Genomic DNA, 19,919 nt, shown 5'->3' on the forward strand with positions numbered 1-19,919 from the left:
TCAGTTCTGCTCTACCACAGTAGGAAAATCTGGAAAAGAAGATGTTCACAATTTTGGAGCCAGATCACCCAGGTTTAAATCCCAGTTCTATCACTAACTTTTGTGTCTCAGTTCCCTCAAGCTATAAAATGAGGATAATAATAATAATACCTACTTCTTAGGATCGTTGTGAGCATTACTGAGTTAATACATGTACACTACCTGACAAAGTAAGTACTGAATGTCATTGTTATCACTGGAAAGCTACCAGTTCCTCACTACAGGTTCTTAAGGGTCTGACCAATAAAACAGCCTAGAATGTAAGAAACCTATGATAAAGTAAGACTGTTAACACTTGCTGCTCTGTTCTTTCCATCAAAACTAACCATCAAAAACTCCATTTTTTCATATCTTCTTTCTTTTTATTGAAAAAATTTTTAGAAAATGGCAGTTAATAAAGGACACAAACAAATCAGCAAATCAACAGGGATATACTAGTGAAAAGCATAGACAATATAAAACTAAAAATGTCATTGGCTTCTTTAATTGGTTAAGAGCACACAAAATGTAACAGGCAGAGGATCTATTTTAAACAAATTAAAAAGCTGGGTTTTTTCCCCAATTCGCCTCGTCAGATATATACACACCACAAAAAAACGGTGTGTGAAGATGTGTACAAGTAGTTGTATCCTGAATTAAGGATACAATTAAAACAGCTATCGAAACCGGAAATAACAACAGATTGACAATTTTAAAAACTGAGTCTTAATACGCTGCATGGCACAAAGCTATACTATTCTGCTAGATATGAAGGAGAAAGTCTGTTCAGTTTTTAGCAAAAATGCTTCTCCAGAAAAGCAAATGAAAACAGTATAATCAGCAGACCAAGAAAGCTACAGCTAGACATCAGAGCTATAATTTCTCATATCTCAGATAGAAAATCCTATTTATCCAGAATGGACTAAATTTCAGGACAAAACAGTAACATTTAACGTTTTTTTTACTTCTTTCCTTCTCACCCCATAATTTTGCACGATCTTGCAAAAAGATGGCTGCTTTTAGAATTGGCTATTTTATTTTTCTTTCTGTAGCAAGACTGTCATGAAGTCTTGATATTTCAGGCTCATATGCATCCATGACCAGTGTCCCACTGTGGTCAAAAAACTTAGCAATGGACCTGGTGAACTCGGCTTCCCGTTGCTGCTTTGTTCTCCCACTGATGAAGGTCAGCTTCAGAGTGTATTGGTCATCAAACCTAAGCAAAAATAATAAATCAGCAACCATAAAAAACCAAAGGAAGAGATTCACCCAGTAATAGAAGAGCAAGTATTGTCAGTTCGAAGGCCGACGCTCTATCTACTGAGCCAAACCGGTTTCGGCAAGAGCAAGTATTTTCAAAGTATAAAGGTGAGAAGCCTGCACAAAGAGTTCTCTCAAAAAACTGCCTTCAAGATACAAACGCTCATTCATAGGTGTTGCTTTGGGTCCCTGATTTAATTACTGTATATGTTTTTTATCTTGTCATAAACTGTTAAGCCATTTGGAACATCTTCTTTCACCTCTGGACTTTGTTACTTGTTATGCTAAACAGGTCTTCCTAGTAGCCACTTCTCCCCAATCTCAACTGACTGGTTCCCATCCTATATAATAAAAGGCTAATATGCAAATCAACCAAACTGTGGAAAGACTGGTCGCTATGACACGCACTGACCACCAGGTGGCAGACGCTCAACACAGGAGCTGCCCCTGGTGATCAGTGCATTCCCATAGGGGGAGCACTGCTCAGCCAAAAGCCAGGCTCAAGGTTGGTGAGCAGTGGTGGTGGCAGGAATCTCTCCCATCTCCGAGGCCGCCTCCAAGGCAGCACTAAGGACCCCTTGGGGGATGTCTGCCAGCAACTTAGGCCTGCACCCTGAGAGGGCACAGGCCAAGATGAGGAGACAACGTTCCCTTCCCCCACCAGAGGTTGTGCACTGGGCCTCTAGTTTGTTAATATCAGGTCTTAAAATTCTCTGAGAAAGCCTTCCCAAATTAGGTCAGATGTCTCTCCCTTTGTCTTGCACAGCACCATCAATCAATAGTCAAATACTGAGTGCCTATCATATGCCAAGTTCAATGATTGGCTCCCATGCAATCAATGAAATTACCTAAAGAAATAATGTTTATGTATTTGTATTTTATTTATTTTTTGTATACTTCACTGGACTCAACGATTCTTGAGGGCAAAATGTTTGTCTTTTTTGTATTCTATTCTTAGCTTGGCACTTGCTGGGCAATCACATTTTTATAAGTAAATAAAGAACCTTTGTTTTCAGAGATGCTCCCCAATTCCAGGCTGCTCAGTCCTTAGACCCTGTAATCAATCTAGCTCCATGTTCTACCCTGATGCTAGGCAAAGGGTGTCTTTTGCTCCAGGAATTCTAGAGGTTCCTAAGCTAGACCTTAAGGAATCTTGAAGGCCTTTACTATCTCCATCCATTCAAAAAGGTTTACAACATCAACCTCTGGCGGGCTGACATTCTTCCCCTATTCCCACCTATTTCTGCCTCCATTTAACTAGGGCAGATTCAAAGGATTGGCAGGCTGGTATTAGCTTTAAAGGAAGCAGTTGTTTTAGCCTGTTTCTATGCATTTAAAATAGGAAAACCACCACATACTTTTCAGGATCACTGTCATGGTTAAAAATGCCTATCATTAACCAGTGCTGAGAAAAAAAACACACAAAAAAACCCGATAGCTTAATAACCGTCATCTAGCCTGTTATTTGTCACACCTGGAGAGCTAGGAGTGAAGACTTTTTTTTTTCAAGCTCTGACCAACTACTGCTGATATCACACCAATATTTGGACTTTTGGACCCAGTTCCATTGGCAGTTCCATGGCTTTGATGGCAGAACATGATCTGATGAGCTGTAAACTAACGCATTTTAGAAATAATCACTAATTCAATAAATATTTTTTTCAGCTCCAACTATGCATGTCAGGCAGTTTTACATGCTAAGGATATAGAGCAGTGAACACAAGGACTAACCTGTCTTTGAGAATTTTAGTGTGTGTAAGGAAACCAACAATAAAGTAAAAAAAATACAATGCCTGAGCAGAGCCCTAAAGAAGATAATAATACAAGCTACCTGAAAAAAAGACTGTCCCAAGCAGAGGAAACAGCAAATGCTAAGGTTCTGAGACAAGAACATGCCTGGAATGTGTGAAGAACAGAAAAGAGACCAATAAGAAAGAACATAATAGAGGAGGAGGCTAAAAGCCACAAGATATGAGGGGTGTGTTTGCATATGTATATGGGGTGCAGAAAAAAATTAGTATGGATTTCTAAGTTATGCTTAAGATTTTAGTGTTGTTTTTTTTCCTATGAGTAAGGGTTCTGAGCAGAAAATTGAATTGATCTACCTTATTTTAAAAATGATCACTCAGCCTGTTGTACTGGGAATAGACTACAGGCAGGGAGAGCAGCTGCAGAGTCCATTAGGACATTATTACAGTAACCTAATTGAGAAATGATAGTAGCAGAGGAGATGGTAAGTTGTCAGACTGAATATATTTAGAAGGCAGGGCTGACAGGGTTTGTTGGAAGAACAGAAAGAGCTAAGTCAAAATGATTCCAGAGTTCTAACCTAAGTAATTAGAAGGATGGAGTTGCCATTTATTGAGGCAGGTTTAAATGAGGGATAGCAGAATTATGTTTTAGATGTGTTCATTTTGAAATGCTGATTAAGATCTAGTGTTAAATAGAAAGCTGGGAAACATCTGGAATTCAGAGTAGAGGCTAGGATGAAAACTCACATTTAAAGATCTTCATTATATAGATGGTAAAGTCTTGAAAGTGTAGTAAGATTACACTTAGTGAATAAATATAGAGAAGAGGTGCTAGGAACAAGCACTGGTTACATCTCAAATTTAAAGAAAGGGAATAATGAAGGATTATAAGACTAAGAAACAGACATTACGATAAGAAGGAAATTAGAAGATTATCCTAGAAGCCTATTTTAAAAAGAAAGTGTAACAAGGAGAGAGTAATCCACTGTGTCAAATGCTGCTGATAGGTCAAGTACAATGAGGAAAGAGAAGTGAAGAGGAGCAGATCAGAAGATAATGGGAGAAGAAAAGGGGACAGAGAAATGAGAACAACGTGAGAGAAGAGTAAGGAGAAAGAGAACAACTTTTTTAGTTGGGAGAAATTACAGCGTGTTTGTATGTTAGAAAGAATAATTCAGAAGAAGGAGAAACATCAAGTCAATGAGAAGGGGTAAGAATCTAGTGGACAAATGGGGAGGCAGCATCAGACAGGAACTTAAAAAAGTGGAATATGATGAGCAGGTAATGATGCAAGACTTCCGGTTGCTTCTCTCTTCTCAGGAACAAAAGAGGCTGAGAGTAAAGGTGCAGGAGGAGAAGAGGTTCGAAGGCAGAGAAGGTATGAAAGATCCTCTAGACCAGGGGTCCTCAAACTTTTTAAAGTGGGGGCCAGATCATGGTCCCTCAGAGAGCTGGAGGGCCGGACTATATGAACTACTAATTCTTACTGTAACACCTCGGCTGCGCTCACTGCCCAAAAAACCTGGCGGGCCGGATCAGACTCCTCTGCGGGCCGCACGTGGCCCGCGGGCCGTAGTTTGAAGACCCCTGCTAGACAGTGAGAGAGCAACTGGACTATAGAAATACCATGAAACCTAAGATGGGTAAGGAGAAAGTGAGGGGAAGAGGGACAGTGAAGTGAAAAGGTGGCAGGCTCAAAGGAAGCCAATGGAGCTGAAGAACTGTTAGGACAAGGAAACTACAAGGAGATAGACTACGAAGCAGTGGCCAGAGAGTGGGATACTTAAAACTGAAATTATTGAAGGTACTTATGTATCAGTAATAGCTACCCCGATTGCCCGAAAATAAGACAGTGTCTTATATTAATTTTTTCTCCCAAAGTTGCACTAGGTCTTATTTTCAGGGGATGTCTTATCTTTCCATGCGCTAGGTCTTATTTTCGGAGGATGTCTTATTTTTGGGGAAACACGGTAGGTCTAGTATATGACCAGGGAAATAAGTGCTTAAGACTTGGTAGAGCTGAGCCAGCATAGCTTAGTGGTTGAGCATCGATCTACGAATCAGGAAATTGCAATTCAATTCCCGGTCAGGGCATATGCCTGGGTAGCAGGCTGGCTCCCCAGTGTGGAGCATGCAGGGGGCAGCTAATCAATGATTCTCTCTCTCCCTCTCTGTGGGAAAAAAAAAAAAGACTTGGTAGAAAACAAGATAATCAGAAAAAAGAAAGTAAAACTGAGAGGCTGAAGTACCAGAATAATCATCCATTAAGATTTCTGGAAAGAGCTATGTTAGAGTGCCAATGAACTAGAAGCTTTCTTCAAGAAGAGAGAAGTGGGTCTATGTTTAACTGCGATCAGAAGGAAAAGAGGCGGCACTATTTCCTCTCCACAGGCACTAATAATGTGGCAGTTAGTGAAATTCAGCAGGGAATATGGGAAAATCAGAACCCTTATATAATGCTAGTGGAATTGTAAAATGGTGCAGCTGTTTTGGAAAACAATCTGTCATTTCCTCAACCAATTTTAAAAGAGTTAAAATTGGATCCAGCAATTCCTCTCCTAGTTATGTTATCTAAGAAAGGAAAATGCATGTCCATACAAAAATGTACACAAATGTTTAGAGCACCATTATTCATAACAGCCAAAAGATGGAAACAACTCAAATGTACACCAACTAATAAATGGGTAAGCAAAATGCAATTTATACATGCCGTGGGACGTTATTCAGCATGAAATGAAATACGGTAGAATGAAATATTGGAATGAAATATTGACACATGCTATGCCACGGATGAATCTTGAGAACATTAGGCTAAGTGAAAGAAGCTTGTCACAAAAGAAAACACATGTTATAAGATTCATTCATATAAATATCCAAAACAAGAAAGTTTATAGTAACACAAAGTAGAATAATGGTTACTTAAGGTTGTGGGGAATGGGAGGATAGTGTATAGGCTTTCTTTGTGAGGTGATGAAAATGTTCTAAAATTGATTGTGGTGTTAATTGCAAATATCTGTACATACACCAGCAACCATTGAACTGAATACACTTTAAATGGGTAAACTGTATGGTATATGAATTATATTTCAATAAAACTGCTTAAAAAACACAAGTCAGAATGAAAATAATGAAGTCAAGATGATATTAGGGGCTAGAATTCTGCAGCTATGTTTCAGTGAGCTCTGCCAGAAGATAAGAACTCAGCTGCCACATCAGAAGGAAGGTCTGCTTCTCCTCACAGGCATCTCAACAAGTTGGTAACGAAAAGCTTTTTTATAATGATGCTGTACTTACCTTCTATTTGTGAATAACTGTACTTGTGATTTGAGAGCTTACTATATGCTAGAAACTCTACCATGTTTTTAGGATTATGACTAAGAGCATGAATTCTACCCTGGCTGATGTGGCTCAGTTGGTTGGACATTACTCTGTGCACCAAAAGGTTGTCAGTTTGATTCCTGGTCAGCGCACATGCCTGAGTCGTGATTCGATCCCTGGTAGGGGGTGTGCAAGAATTAGCCAATCGATGTTCTGCCCCCACCCCTCCTTCATCTTTAAAAAATAAATTAAAAAATCTTTAAAAAAAAAAAAAATAGCATGAATTCTTGGCTCAGGCATGGGCTGGAATACCTGCTAGAATTTGAGCTGTATGACCCTGAAAAAATTAACCAAGCCCTAAATGGTTTGACTCAGTGGAGAGAGCGTTGGCCTGCGGACTCAAGGTTTGATTCCAGCCAAGGGCATGTGCCTTGGTTGCAGGTATATACCCAGTAGGGAGTGTACAGGAGGCAGCTGATTGATGTTTCTAACTCTCTATCACTCTCCCTCTCTGTAAAAAAATAAAATAAAATAAAAAAATAAATAAATAAATAATATATATATATATATATATATATATATATATATATATAATTTTTTTTTTAATAATAATTAATCGAACTCTTTGGGCCTGTGTTATTTTAAAAAGGAGTTGTTCTAAGGCAGTGTTTCCCAAAGTGTGGTACGCGTACCCCCAGGGGTACGGGAAGAGTTTGGTGGGAGCACGCATTGCACCGGAGTTTGGTGGGGACATGCACTGCACCGTGCTGAGCTGCACCTAATTCTACGTTCTCATGAGTACGAGGGATACTCAGCGTTACGAAAATTATAGAAGGGGTACACATATTCAAAAGTTTGGAAAACACTGTTCTAAGGTTTATATGAGATAATGAACTTAGCATAAAAACCATTACATGCTCAATAGAAATCTGCTATTATTATAACTAGTATCTCATCTTCTGAACAACTCTACAAGTCATTTTTGACCCTCCTAAAGCTCACAGTTTACATGACATACCAGAAGTCACACAGCTGGAATTTGAACCCTATTCTAGATACCTAAAAAGATCTCAGATGTCAGCTGGACAAAGTTATACCTACTGCTGGTCAGAAACAGACTGAATTGTCCTTCTCTGAGTTGCCTGGCACATTGCTTCAGAGATTCCTGATACAAAGAAGAAATGGAGGCTAATGGAATTCTTCAAAGATACTGACTTTATACCTTTGGCCTTTATAATTCTGCATCCTAACTGACTCAGGGAATTCTCCGCCAAAGTACTTTCTCCCAAAGTTTATCCTCAGAGCATATCTGTGATAATGCAACATCAAAACTGCAATGCCAATAAAAACTTTATAGATCATTCATAATCCTTTCTTCATTTTACATGACTAGTATGATCTGCATAGAGTAAGCATACGAAGTCTGTTGCTGATGACTCAACACCCATGGAAAAGCCAACACCGGATTTAAGAATCTGTGAGGACAGTCATACCTTTTGAGACTGGAGGACAGTTGCCAAATATCATCAGGATCCATCCCTGTAGGATCTTTCCTGTGGGCCACGAGAAAGATGCTCTTCTCCTTATATGAGGTATAAATGGTCAGGATTCCCATCATCACAAAATAGGTTCGAATAAGGTTAAGGGGAAAACACACAAACATACTCACAAAAGAGAACTAACACATATTGACAAGCAAGTGCTACAAGAAGTACTCAAGTTCTTTCTTGCTGTAAAAACATTTAATATTTAGCCATTTCATTTTCATCCTTATGTTTATGCACCAAGAGAAGCAAGGCTTTCAGATTAGAATACTTAAAAGGGAAACTTCAAAAGGGAAGAGCATAAACCAGCTCTTATCTTTTCTGTTCAATGATAGCAGATATAAGAAGACTATGTTACCTACTTTGTCAAGACTTGTGCTTATTTCTCTATAAAATACAAAACTAATAATCACAGTGAACTTAACCAAATTCAACCAATTTCATGAGGCATTAAAAGAGAAGATAAGTGACTTGAAATTAGTTTACTATAAGAACTACTTCATATACATGGAACTTATTATTTTCAGTTTATGACAGTATTAACTACTATTTTGAGAACCGATTATGTGCCAGAAATTGGCATAAGAACTTTGTATACACTATAATTTAAATTTTATGACAGTGAGAGGCAGGAAAGTATAGTGAAAAATTTCATAATGGAATGATTTGTAGATGCCACGTCTGGGGACTATAATTTGGGATCAATTTGGATAATACCATTTTTTATCAGAACCTGATTAAATGGCTTGCAAAATACCTTTGAAGAGAAATTCCTGAAGTGAAGATTTTAGAAATATTTCAGATTGCAATAACACTGTTAAGTAAACTGCTTACCAAAATGATAATTCTGAGTGTATATTACTCATATTTACAAATAAGTAACATTCAAACAGTTCCAAAAAAGGAGTTCTTATTAGCACAAGATCACAAAACAATCTGTATTTCAAACCCAGGTTTCTCTAGTTCCACAATAGGTTATTTCCACGGTTACACAAACTCCACTTTTATACCTCATGCTCAGTAACTCCAAGTCCACCTCTCAGCTTCAAGGAAACCTGACACAAATCTAACCTTCAAAATCTGATCCTTTCCTAATATCCTGGAATGAGTGGCTTGAAGCAACCTGGTCTAATGGGAGAAGTTCTAGACTAGAAATAAGAAGAGCTATTATAAAACATCATTACTGTTTTTTGCTATCAGGTGCTCACACTTGGATTATTACCTCTATTAATAACTAAATGGAATCAAAGACAAAAATAAACATATTAAATCTAAAATGTCAGTGATAATTACTAGATAAATTTACAGATTCCCATAGATGATAATATTAAATTCTAACATTGGCAGAGCCCCAAATCCAAGTTTGTCTTTTATAAGGAACGGGGAGGTTAACAGTAAAGATTTTAAAATAGTCACTAGAAAACAAACCTGAGTATAAATAAAGGATATGATATGACGCACAACGCCAAAACAGGCTTGGACTCTGGAAAAGGGTGCATATAATCCCAAATCAAAGCCACGATGGCAAAGAAACAGGAGATGGTACAGATGGTGAGGCGACCGTCAATTAGACCAAAATTCTCCACATACTTGTACTTTTCCAGAAGTACCTAGTGAGAAGAACAAGAATCAAGCTTACAGGAGTGCTTCCTTCCTAGAATCTGCTTTTATTCTTAATTTTCAAGATGAAAAGCTATATTGGAATCATATAAATTACCAACTAGTTCTTTCTAATCAGAATTTTATCATTCCATGCAAAAGGACTCAAGCTGTTTATAACAGATCCCAGAGAAAAAGTTCATCAACTTCTCATATGTTTTTTTAAAATCTCCAACTTATTCTCTGGGATGAAACTAAACTTTTCTTTTCCCTTTTTAATTAGAGAGATGAACTATCATAGATGAATGTGTTATATTCCCTCAATCTTCTCGGCTCTTAGCTAATCAACTTAAAAACAACAGATTAACAGCTTTCTGAAATTGAAATGTTAGGTAGCTAACATTTATATTTTTACACATGCTCCCCCACATACACTGTAAGGATTTTAGACACTGCTTTCTGGCTCAATTCCTAACATGGAAAACTAAGGTCATTCCAAGTGACAGAGAAAAAGATCCTGCCGATGAGCCATCACCTATAAACACACTAACAGACCCACCATCTCAAGAAAGTACCTTTTTGGCAGAATCATCCAAAGAATTTTTCACAGCTGATCCATCCCATTTATCAATTTTTACAGGCTTATCATCAATCTTCCACTGTAAAAAAAGAGTTGTACATCAAGAAATATGGCATCTTATTGAAAGTAAAATGAACTACTTCCTTAAGGACATTCTTAAGTATAGTACCATTTACTCTTTCTCTTCCGATGTTAGACATCTCAAAGACAGAACACTTAGAAATGAAGGTGGAGAGTAGGGTCACTAGAATCAGGTGGTGCTTAGCATGTTGCGAGTCTCCATGCTGAGAAGTAAAAAATCTGTAAGCCGAAAACCAGAACACTTACATGGGCTACAGAGACTACAGTGTGAACTCATATATCCCATTCCTGTTCTACCCAAATGTGAGCACAGAAAAGATCTCTACTTGGTTATCCTTTCATTTGTGACCACAAAATTCAGAAAATATATATTTATATGAACTTTTAGACACTAATAAAATGAGGAAGGTCTCCTTTAATATACTAGTACCGTGTTTCCCCGAAAATAAGACATCTCCGAAAATAAGACCTACTTACAGGTTTCCTTCTGAGTGAAATATAAGGCATCCCCTGAAAATAAGGCCCCCCTAGGCTAAACATGAGAGATTTGGTCCACTGACTCTTAAAGAAATGGAGTCACAAGAAATTCACCAGGAAATTCAGGAATTGGATTGTTATGATGATGTTCCAAAAGATGAATAAATGAGTAAATTCTTGATACTGTAGGATTCACAGTTTGTCTGGTTTGTGTTGACAACTACCGTACTACCGTACCGTATACAGGTAATAAATTTCCTTTATTTTCATTTAACAATAAATGTGTACCGTATTCTTCTTCATGGAAAAATAAGACATCCCCTGAAAATAAGACCTAGCGCATCTTTGGGAGCAAAATTTAATATAAGACACTGTCTTATTTTCGGGGAAACTGGGTCTCTTCATCAGCAAACAACTTTTATGTTTTACCAGCATTTCTTAACTATAGGAAAACAGCAAATCCAGTATAATCTGTTGGAAAAAATTTTTTTAATTAAAAACCAACTTATATCACCAGTGAGTTGTGCTTTTGGACAAACCCTGCTTCAATTTCCCTCATTTGCAGAGGTTGAGAAAGGTTATCAAATACTGTGCTACTTAGAGGCAAATGATTCCCTCACACATTGTTGGCAGAAATTGAAAATGTAACAACACTTAGCTGAAACCGGTTTGGCTCAGTGGATAGAGCGTCCACCTGCTGACTGAAAAGTCTAGGGTTCGATTCCGAGCAAGGGCATGTACCTTGGTTGCGGGCACATCCCCAGTGGGGGGTGTGCAAGAGGCAGCTGGTCGATGTATCTCTCTCATCGACGTTTCTAACTCTCTATCCCTCTCAATTCCTCTCTGTGTAAAAATCAATAAAATATATTTTAAAAAATTTGATAGTGATTTATTAAAAAAAAAAAAAAAAAGAAAGAAAGAAAAGAAAATGTTACAACACCTATAAAAGACAATTTAGCATCTTGGATTCAAGTTCCCACTTCTGGACATTCTTCCATATCTACAACTTCTGGACATTTTTTCCATATCCACATCAACAAGAAATAATATATAAGGCAATAAACATAGCAGTATTTATAGCAGTAATTATTATATATTTATCATACACAAAATAGAAATATATATTAGACCATTTAAGCAGAGAAGACAAGTAGGCAGTTGGATAGGCTCAGAGGAGAGGTCCAGGTTGGAAATATAAATGTGGAAGTCATCAACTTACAGATTATATTTAAGCCATGACACTGGGTATCTCTTTGAAATGAGTGTAGATTGAGAAGAGGGCCAGAGACTTGCCAAATATTTACAGGCCAGGAAGAAGACTAGATAAATAAACAAACAATAAGTAAATAAATAAATGATAGAGAGACCAGTGAAGGTGGGAGAAAACCAAGAGCAAGAAGTGTTCTTGAAGCCACATAAAGAAAGCATGTCAAGAATGAAGTGATCATTGAGTCAACTACTACTGAAAGGTTGAGTAATATGAAAAACTATCATTGAGATTTCACCAGAGGGAGGCCACAGCAGAGAAATGGTGCAGACAATAGCCAAAAAAGGACCAGGCAAATAGAAGTTATTAACTTCTATGATATCACTGAGCTACAAAACGGTAAATAAGCAGTTAATAATAATATTAATAATTTGAAGCTTCATAGGTTACTCAGTAAGCACTATAAAGATTTTTAAAAAGAGTTTAAATTAAAATACAATTTACATACTATAAAACTTGCCATTTTAAAATGTACAATCCAGTAGTTTTTTAAATTATTCTCACAAGGTTGTGCAATTATCACCACTATCTAATTTCAGAATACACTCGTCGTGCAAAAAAGAAACCTCATACCCATAAGCAGTCACTCCCCTCCCAGCCTCCCTCCGGCCCTGGCAACCACTCATCTACTTTTTGTCTGCATGGATCTGCCCTTTCTAGACATTTTATATACGGTACTAAATGGAATCATACAATATGCAGCCTTTTGTGACTGACTTCTCTCACTCAGCATAATGTACTGAAGGTTCATCTGGGTTGTAATAGGTATCAGTTCCTCATTCCTTTGTATAGCCAAATATTCTATTGCATGGATATACAATATTTTATTTATACATACTATAGTACATCTGTCAACGAATACTTGGGGAATACTTGGGTTGCAGCTACTCTGGCTATTGTGAAGAATGTTGCTATTATAATTTGCATACATGTTTTCATGCAAGACATATTTTCGAATTCTTTTGGGTTTATACTTTGAAGTGGAATATGCAGAGTCATATGTTAACTCTATGTTTAACTTTTTGAGGAACTAATACACTGTTTTACAAAGTAACTGCATCACTTGACATTCTCACCAGCAATGAAAAGGGTTCCAATTTCTCCACATCCTCACCAACAAAATATATATAATGTTTTTTAAATTATATAAGACTAGTGGGTGTGAAATGGTATCTCATTGTGGTTTTGATTTGAATTTCTCTAATGACTAATATGCTGAGTTTCTTTTCATGTACTTGTTGGCCATCTATCTTCTGTGGAGCTATTCACCTTTTATTCTTTTTAAAATTGGGCTGTCTTTTTATTGAGTTATATAAGATTATATAGTCTAGACACATTAGATATATAATTTGCAAATATTTTCTCATTCTATAAATTGTCTTTTCACGTACTTGATAGTGTCCTTTGACACAAAAATGTTTTAAATTTGAAGTAAAAAACAAGGAATTTTTAGATACTATTAAAGTTTAGTTTGCAACACTATGTTAAAAAAGCCAGCACCTTGTTTCTTTTTTTGTTTTTAATCCTCACCTGAGGATATTTCTTCCATTAATTTTCAGAGAGTAAAAGGGAGGCAGGAGGGAGAGAGAGAGTGATCAATGGGAGGGAGACACATCGATTGGTTGCCTCCCTGACTGGGTCCAGGGATAAAACCCACAATCCAGGTACGTGCCCTTGACTGGAAATTGAACCATGACCTTTAGTGTGTGCAGGCCAATGATCTAACCACTGAGGAAAACAGACCAAGGCATCACCTTGCTTCTTTAAGCATACACACACTTACAGTAATGCCATAAAACTGTTCATTTCTTTGTCAGAGCTGGGTCAGGATACAAGCATCCCATCCAGAAGTCTGACAAACTAAGATACCATCACTGAGAGTAACAGGAAACATGGTTGGTAGGTGACAAAGCCAAGGCTTAAGCCCACGTCTTCCAATCTCAAAACAGATGCTCTTTCCACTACTGCATTAGCTGGCACATGGCCTGCTCCAGAATGAGAGGCAACATACAAAGGTAAGAGAACTGATTGAGAACTGGGGGAGCCAGGTTCTGGATTGTTACTAACGCACTGTGTGGTCTTGGGCAAGTTGCTTCTTTTCCCCTCCCCAACTGCATCCATGTCTACAAAATGAGGAGGTTGGAATGGATGAGCTTCAAGATCTCCTCATTACAAGCATTTTAGAGAAAACACTATTGATTAAGCAAAAACAGTTAATAAATTAAAAAAAAAAAAAAAAACTACTTAAGATGTCAGAACCAGAAGAGATTTAAAAAGTCATCTAGGACAGCAGTTTTCAACCCAGAATTGTTAAAATGCAGAGTAAATAAATAGCTACCAGTATGTGTGAAAACATGCAGGTGTCCAGGCCCCACCTCTAGAGAATCGGATTCAGGTCCGGAATGAGGTTCAGAAATCTGTATTTTTATCCGTGATCCCGAAGGGGTCTGATGTAGACAGTCTCCATATCATGTTATGAAAAATATTTTAAGAAAGCGAATATACTCAGAATAACTGCTAGTTAGCAGTAGCTACATGTACTTTGTTGAGTACTTACTATGTGCCAGACACCACCTTTTAAGGTAAATGCTATAATCATCCCCACTTTGCAGATGAAGGAACAGATATAAACAGATTTACTAACTTGCCCAAGAACATACCTGGAAAGTGGCAGGCAGGATTCAAAGACAGATGGCCTGGCTCCAGAGCTTGTGTTCTCAATTACTAAGATACAAAAGCTGGACTTTAAGATTTAGCTGATAGTCCAACCAAGAGACAGAAATCCAGCTATGAGATTAAAAGGGTCTAGATATAGCTTCTATTAATAGAAAGCATGGTTTAATACCACAGTTTAACAGCCAAAACAAAATCAGTCAGGAGACAGAACAGGATTATTTTTGGGAAGAATGATTTAATACAACATATTAATTTTAATAGTCAAAACAAATTAAGCAAGCAACTTTTCTTTATAGTCTGCTAGGCAGAACAAAATGCTTTAGTGTATTTTGGGCAAAATAACTTTTTGCAATGATCTAAGTTATTCTGTGATGGAGTTTAGATTATATTTGCATAGTACCTATTTTTAGGACCAGGAAACTAGAACTGTTTTGTTCTTAAAGTCATTTTCTCTGGAACAGAAATTCACATCTGCCGAGGGAAAGCTATAAGTACCCTTGCATCGCTTTATTATATTTGTTTATGGCAAGTGAAATTACAGCTGAAGGATATAAAAATAAAAACCCTCCAAAAAATCAAGACAAAGCAAAGATACTGTCTCTCATTCCCACAGAGCAAAAGTTCCTCTATTCATTCAGATCTTGTTCCATTGAGAATATTTTTTCCTGTTCTCTCCCACAGCACCCTCAGTTTTCAGACAACTTGAAGCACCATCTTCTAAGACTGTTTCTGATTACTGAAGTGGCAGATCTGAAGTTTTTTCTCTGTTTAATTCACTATTGCAAGTACTTACTCTAGAACAGTGATTCCCAAAGTGGTCTATATCGACCCCCAGGGGTCTATGACAACCTGCAAGGGGTCTACGTCAGCGAAAAAAAAATTTGGGGGTCCATGAAATGAAAATGGGGGTCCACGATAGTGGATCTCAACATACACTGATAGTACCTATTTACTTACATCATATTATCTTATAATATAAAAACATATAAATTATTCATAAAAATACCTATGAAGTAAAAAATTTATTATATATGTTTATAAAATTGTGTAAGTTGTAGGATAAAAACCTGCACATAATGATATACCAGTATCATCTTGTTACAAGCATACGCGCAGTAAACATTCTTGCCAATTTTTGTCTCAAAGCTTCGCGAACTTGCACCGACTTGTTCAATTCGTCACTCTATAAATATGAATGTGAGAAAAATACGTTCATTCGTTTCCTGAATCTTGAATAGGAAAGTGCTGAGAAAATATTTTAAAAAATATAAACTGGTAGTTTATCATACAAATTATAGTGAATCAGTGTTATTTTGTTTGAGAATGTCGGAGAAAAGTAGGTACATTATTTTTTATTAAATTTTAACACTAAACTTCACTACAGTTAGAAATTTACAAAAAAATCAATATCAGGTCAGTAGGGGGTCTACCCAAAACCGAAAAACATGGCAAGGGGTCTACGGCACAAACAAGTTTGGGAACCTCTGCTCTAGAACCTCTCATGAGAAAAATGGACAAATACAAATTGGTATAACAATACAAGACATACAGTGGGATACCAGACAGCTTACTACCTAATACAAGACAGCTTAATACCTATGTTCCATGAATGCTAGAGAATTCAGAAGGGGAACAGCTCAATGTAAGGCAGCAATGAAGTTTTCCAAAAGGAAGTGCCTAAACAGCTCCTGACTTATTTCTATCTCCCTTCTTGGTTAATTCTGCCAAGTGTTCCTTTATCTATTTTCGCCTACTTATTATTCAATTTAGGGGTTCTCATCACCTTGTCAATCTATTTTTATAGCCCTTTACAAGGAACATTTACCAATATTATACAATTTAATATTTACAACAAGCCTGTAATATGTTTATACTAGAGGTCCCTAGGCCTGGCTAGTGATCAAAGCGCAAGCTGAACTCCGTGTCCTGGGCAGCACCATGATGAGATGCAGGCTGGGGCGCAGTGTGAGCCTCTGGGCCACCTAGTGGTGCAGTACAGAAGCCAGGTGGGCAGTGCGCTCTCTCCCAGCCTGCTCCCCAGCCTGGCTCCTGCGCAAACCCACAGGAGCCAACTGGCCCTGCAGTCCTGGTGGCTGCTGCCTGGCTCACCCAGGAGAGGCCAGAGGCCACTCCAGTATGGGGTGGGTTCCTCACAGGCCCCTGACACCTGAGCATGGGGCTACCCGGGCACAGGAGCCCTGGCATCCTGGGGGAGGGTAACAGAGGGAGTGAGAGCGAGTCGAAGGACATCCCAAATCCTCACCACACCTCTGTCCCCATCACCCTCGCCCTCAGGTATCCAGCGCGAGGTCACAGAGCATCACATGCACCTGCTATGTTCTGTGCCGCCCCCTGGTGGCCACTGCACATCACAGCAAGGAGTAGAACTCCTGGTCTCCTGGTCAAAGGACCGCCAGAGGGGACAATTTGCATATTAGGCTTTCATTATATATGAGGATGAGGATCTACAATATTTACATAAGAAAATTTAAGTTCAGGAATACCAAGTAACTTATCCAAAGCCATGCAGCACTAGAACTTAAACTTGTCTTTCATTTTACATTAAACTCAATAAACTACTATAGTATAAGGCCTTACTAGAAGGCTTTTAATTTTTACCTCTCCAAACTATCTGAATAATTTTCCTAAATGCACTTTAGTCTCAAAAAGCTTCAACAGCTTCCTGCTCCTACTTCAAGCAATCCAGGCCCTCTTTTTCACTTAGTTATTTATATTGATTTCAGAGAGGGAGAAGAAGAAAGACTGAAACATCAATGATGAGAGAGAGTCATTGACTGGCTCTATTGGAGATCAAGCCTGCAGCCCAAGCATGAGACCCTTCGGGCTGAAGGCTGACACTCTATCCACTAAGCCAAACCAGCAAGGGTCCATGCCCTCGTCAATCCTTCAGGTTTCTTACAGAACTCTCCAATCAACTCAGCTACCTAAGAAACATCAGGCACCATCTGTGTACCTTTGCTCAAGGACATTAACTGGTATATGCGTTCCCTCACTCTCCCCCCAAATAAAGTCCCAGCTCCACTTCAGAAAACAGGTCATCCCCTGGGGCCTGACCCTCCCCCATCCTCCCCTATCAATTAGATCTCAGGGATCATTTTCTTTCTCATTTGAACTTCTGTAAAAAGTACACAACTAAATACACCAAAAACTTCTATGTTTAATATTCTGGGTATCCCATGTCCTATACTCAGCAATACTGAGTACTTTCTGACAACAGGATTCTTGATTTATTTCTATGCCATCACACATTTGTATTAGACACCATAGGTTATAGAGATTGTTAATGCCTATCATCTCAATTGATTCTCCCCAAGCCCCTAACACTTCAGATGAAGAAAAGGAGGCTTAGGGAGGCTAACAAAGCATTCATACAGTCTGAGCGTAGCTACTTCAAAGCCCAAATCTGATGACCCCCAAATCCAGGTTCTTTCAAAAACACAATGATGCCATGTACTTATCAGTAATCACTACCTGAGCAGAATGCCCGTGCTTAATGTTTGCTGATGGTAATCCAAATGGAGGGACAGGCAAAAGCACAGACAGTTAAGGTGCTCACCCAGCAGGAAGGCAGGGTTTGCGTGTGAAAATGACCATCAATTCCCAACGTTTTCACATGTTTCCGAACAATGTGCTCTGAACCCATCCCCCTCAACACATTCTGTCCCTTAAGAAGGAGTGTGAGAATTATATAATTCAAATCGGATGACACCAAAAGAGAAGCAAAAAGATCAGGATCCCTCGATTGGATACATATTCATTTCTTCAGCACCTACCATGTGTAAGGCACCGGGAAGTCTGAAATCTGTTTCCAATTAAAGTAAAAAACACTGACTACTTACTATATTAAAGACCCATGCTTAACACTTCTCATCCAACTGGCCCAGGGCCCTACAAGGACAGAACTGAAAGGAACCTTAAACCGCATAGTAAACCCTCCTTTCACAAACGAGGAAATACATAGGAAGAATAAGCATATTTCAAGGTCACACAACTAACTGAGGGGAGGCAGAACCAGTACTAGGACGGAGATCTCCCTGCAATTGTTTCTTCCCAGATGCTGTGCCATGCAAAGGACAAGAAGGAACAACCCAAAAACAGAGTTTTCCCTTTTCTTTCTTTTTTTTCTTTTCTTTTCAACCCTTGTTGCTAGAACCATAGTTTTTAAAAACGTGGCTGGACGGAGGGAAAAAGAAGCAAAGCAGGTGCAAGCAGCAAACTCGCGAAATCGATTCACCTAGACTCGAGCAGAAAGAAGAGGAAACTGGGGGGTAGGGGTGGAGGGTTGAAGACGGCGAGAGAGAAACATAAATCCTAAAGGCTTCCTGTCAGTCCAGCAGGGGAAGTCCATACTCAATCATTAAGTTCAGTAGTCGGGGTACCTGTGATAAAACGCCTAGAAACTTGAATCCTTAGCGATACGCAAGGGTGGGGGAGTCGTGGTGGGAGTCTGGGGACTACCGACTTCCAGCAGATGCTGTCATTCCTTCGGGCTTCAGTTTTCCCCGTCGGTGAAATGGGCACACGGAACAGGAGCCCCGACACCACCGAGGAAAAGCGCGGGCCGCGCAGAAACGTGGAAGTCATCAGGTTAACCATCAGGTTATCCTAAGAAGCTGCGGTGACCAGCATTACGGACCGGGAGCACTTCCTTCCGAGAAGGAAAGTAGACCTGCCGAGGAAAGAGCCCGGGTCTGGAGAGTAGTAGGGTTCCCATGGTGTGCCAGACCAGTACTCCCCGCGAGAAACCTCTCAAGAAAAGGGGGGCGGGGATGGGAAAGCTGGCTCGCCGCGCCTCCCAGGCCTCCGCCGCCGGCCTGGACGGTCCCCCAGAACGGCGTCCTCACCTTGTCCAACAAGCCGCTGCGGCCACTGCCTGTCCCGCTGCTATAGCCGCCGCCAGCCCCACTACCGCCTCCGCCGCCACCAGATCTCCCGCCCTGTCCAGCCGCCGCCATCTTGTCTGCCTAGGCGTCTCCCTCCCACTCCTACTTGTCCGAAGCCGATTGGCTGGAGCCCCCGGCGTGACGTGCCGCGCGGAGCCCGTCGGGATCGGTAGTTCGCGGCGGGCTGACGCGAGGTGGCCCTCGGACGTGGCCGCGGGGCTTGCTGGGATTTGTAGTGTTAGACGCGCCGGCTGCCGGTTGTTGCCGGGAGGGCTTAGCCGCGGCGTCGCGGTTACTAAGGGGTGGAGAAGGTAGTGGCAGGCGCCACCGTGGAGCGGCTCCGGGATCCCCGTGAGGCTCGCAGGCGCGCATCCCGCCTGACCGGGAGGTCGCTCCCTCGAACGCCTCGGAGGCGGAAGCGACGCCGGAGGCCGGTGCGGCTGG

General features: G+C 39.7%; 1 protein-coding gene across 1 annotated transcript; it reads right to left on the reverse strand.

Moving 5' to 3' along the window:
- Window positions 1–495: 495 nt before the first annotated feature.
- Window positions 496–19,587, reverse strand: SPCS2 (signal peptidase complex subunit 2). Its single transcript, XM_084893441.1, has 5 exons — window positions 19,437–19,587; window positions 10,066–10,149; window positions 9,341–9,501; window positions 7,841–7,975; window positions 496–1,234 (listed from the first exon to the last, which is right to left on the reverse strand). The coding sequence occupies exons 1-5, from the start codon at window positions 19,545–19,547 to the stop codon at window positions 1,048–1,050; spliced, it is 678 nt and encodes a 225-aa protein (XP_084749567.1). The 5' UTR covers window positions 19,548–19,587; the 3' UTR covers window positions 496–1,047.
- Window positions 19,588–19,919: the final 332 nt, after the last annotated feature.

This window comes from Pipistrellus hanaki, assembly GCF_964339955.1.
Source record: "Pipistrellus hanaki genome assembly, chromosome: 9".
In the NCBI taxonomy this organism is placed as follows: Eukaryota; Metazoa; Chordata; class Mammalia; order Chiroptera; family Vespertilionidae; genus Pipistrellus; species Pipistrellus hanaki.

Bases quoted from the DNA above. Each gene is read 5' to 3' on its own strand.
- SPCS2 (XM_084893441.1), bottom strand. From the start codon at position 19,547: ATGGCGGCGGCTGGACAGGGCGGGAGATCTGGTGGCGGCGGAGGCGGT. The intron at 9,502-10,065 runs GTACTTTCTTGA...TCTTCTCACTAG, and splicing joins TGGATGATTCTGCCAAAAAG to GTACTTCTGGAAAAGTACAA. The intron at 7,976-9,340 runs ATATCCTTTATT...CCTTATTCGAAC, and splicing joins TTGGCGTTGTGCGTCATATC to CTATTTTGTGATGATGGGAA.